The 2699-nt window shown below is 38.7% G+C and overlaps 1 protein-coding gene across 1 annotated transcript in view; it reads right to left on the bottom strand.

Moving 5' to 3' along the window:
- Positions 1 to 2699, bottom strand: part of LOC106873413 (neuroglian) — a 72055-nt gene that overhangs the window by 43675 nt on the left and 25681 nt on the right. Inside the window, exons 11-12 of the mRNA XM_052977832.1 lie at positions 1412 to 1566; positions 813 to 991 (exon numbers count right to left, since the gene is read on the bottom strand). Coding sequence (XP_052833792.1) covers positions 813 to 991; positions 1412 to 1566 — 334 coding nt within the window. The remainder of the gene's footprint in view (positions 1 to 812; positions 992 to 1411; positions 1567 to 2699) is intronic.

The following is a 2699-nucleotide window of genomic DNA, read 5'->3' as shown; positions in this document are numbered from 1 at the left end:
GGCACATAAAAGACACCATTTCGAGCGTGGCCGTTTTCGTGCGGATGACACGTAAAAGCACCCACTACACTCTCTGAGTGGTTGGCGTTAGGAAGGGCATCCAGCTGTAGAAACTCTGCCAAATTTAGATTGGAGCCTGGTGTAGCCATCCGGTTTCACCAGTCCTCAGTCAAGTCGTCCAACCCATGCTAGCATGGAAAGCAGACGTTAAACGATGATGATGATGATGATGATGATGATAGTCTTTTTAGAAACACATAAAAACAGAGAAGAAGCATGCTCTAAGAAGTAGAACAGTCTACATTTATTACTTGTGAAGGCCCGTTTACCCTGGGTTTCTTGCTATAAAGAGTATCTTTATGGCGTGTCATCAGAGGGAAATAATCCCCATTGTTCATATCCAGTTCGTTTCCCACTCCATACTTTAAGGATACCATAGGCGAATAAGCCTTAGGGTCTGATGATACATCCTAAAGATACTCTTTATGGCGAGAAACCCTAGAAGCAGACCTTCACCGGTAATATATACACACACACACACACACACACACACATATACATACAAACACACACAGAGTTCACTCTGTAAGGTGGTTGGTGATAGGACGGGTATCCAGCTGTAAAAACCCTGCCAAAACAGACTGAAACCTGGGGCGGTCTTCTGCCCAGCCAGTTCCTGTTAAACTGCTCAACCTATGCCAGCATGGAAAACAGATGTATGATATGTATGAAATGATTAAAAAAAACAAAAAAACATTACATATATGTTACTAGGTGTCACTATAAATTTTTGGAAAATATTTAAATCTAACTTCTACTGTGCTTTTTCTTGGAGAGCATCCAAAGAGAAACGTTTTGATATTTCCGTTGTGAAATTTGGATGAATATTTTAGGAAATATAACAATGTAAATTGTCAGTGAATTGATTGAAATCTCATCTAATTGTTCTATATGAATAATTAGCCATATTTGTGATGTCATATCTTTGAAACTGAGGTGATAATCATCTTTAAATTACACAAATTTTTTTTTTCAGATTTTTGGAAAGAAGAGTTTTTTTTCTCTTATTTCAATTTTTAAAAATATTTATGCAAAGCCTACTTCGTTGCATGTAACAGTTGATTTCACAGCACTTTCAGACCTAGCTAAATCCAAACATACAAGCCACATCGACTTGAGTTTTAGTAGGTATAGAACTAAATAAATCTTGAGATTTTGGAACATGACACCATTTCAATAAAATTTTAATAGTCTCTTAAAAATGATTGTAAATGGTGGAGTTTTGAATCGGGACACCCAACTAAGTTGGATTCTCTCCATTTTGACTAGGACTTTTCCAATTCTTTTTCGCCAGAGTCTTGGAAATGGTGGTGGGAAGATTTTTATGAAAATAAAAATTTAGAAATTTGACTTATCTGTGTATGTGGGAAACACAGAGAAGGGAAGGAAAAAAAATAACAAACAGATATGCTTACGTCGCACTATAAGAGTCCTTGTTGCTGAAACCTTTCCATACCTGTTACTAGCGGTACAACGAAAGATGCCAGCGTCTGCTACGACCAGATTCTAGAAAGATTGTCAGAATACAGGAAAATTAACAGAATACAAAGGGAGATAATTCTGAGAATTAAGGAACTTGCTTTTTTTTGTTGTTGTTAATTTGAATGACAATAAAAGTAGGTCTACACTCGTGGCCACTTTCTCAAGATATCTGTGAGTGTGTAGGGATGAGGAAAGAAGAGGTTATCCTCAAACCAAAGAGCTGGTCCAAATGTTTAATATTAAGTGAACTCCACCAAAGGTACCTGGCTTCTGGCTGGTTTCACGTTCTTGCTTGATGGAACTAGGCTCATTCCAAGTTAGTGGACCCCAAGGTAAGATCACATGTACAGATCAAATGCTGCCAAAATCAACTTTACCTTTTATTAGTTCAGTGTTGATGGAATAAGTACCATTTGAGCTTTGGGGCCGATTTAACTGACTTGCCTACTCACTCAAAATTACTGGTCTTGTGCCAAAATATGAAACCAATATTATTATTATTATTATTGAGTGAGAGCAGTGCATGCCATCAAAGTGTCACTGGGGTAAATTATACAAAGCCCAATATACCCATCATGGCTACCCGTCTGATAAGGGTACACCAGGCACATGCATCACAACCATATATGCACGACATGATGATCTCATATCAAGTTAAACAGTGCATGACCTTGCAGGTGGGGCCCAGTTAGAATTTTCTTCAGGTTGAGTAGCCCATCCCACTCAAAAGGTCCATGAATAAGGGTTGTTTAAGGATGTTGAACGAAACACACATGTGAATTATTCAAACCTTAAAGAATTCCTCTCAAAACATGGCTACAATGCTCCCCCACTATTTCTGCTCGTGATCAGAGATGCACATATCGTCAGCCACCAAGGGACATGCTCAACTGATTAACGTCAAACAACTGACAGGCAAATCTGTGGTATTGAGCAGAATATTTGCTGTAGCCCATCTTTTTATACCAAGACAAAACAATGCACATGATAACACTTCCAATCAATTAAGATCGGAAGCCATGAGAGCCACTGCCTGGTACTGCATCCGGGCTGACATATCGTCAGCCACCAAGGGACATGCTCAACTGGTTAAGGTCAAACAACTGACAAGCAAATCTGTGGTATTAAGCAGAATATTTGCTGTAGCCCATCTTTTT

This window comes from Octopus bimaculoides, chromosome 29 (genome assembly GCF_001194135.2).
Source record: "Octopus bimaculoides isolate UCB-OBI-ISO-001 chromosome 29, ASM119413v2, whole genome shotgun sequence".
Taxonomy (NCBI): Eukaryota; Metazoa; Mollusca; class Cephalopoda; order Octopoda; family Octopodidae; genus Octopus; species Octopus bimaculoides.
This window is presented reverse-complemented; position numbering and strand designations above follow the sequence as displayed.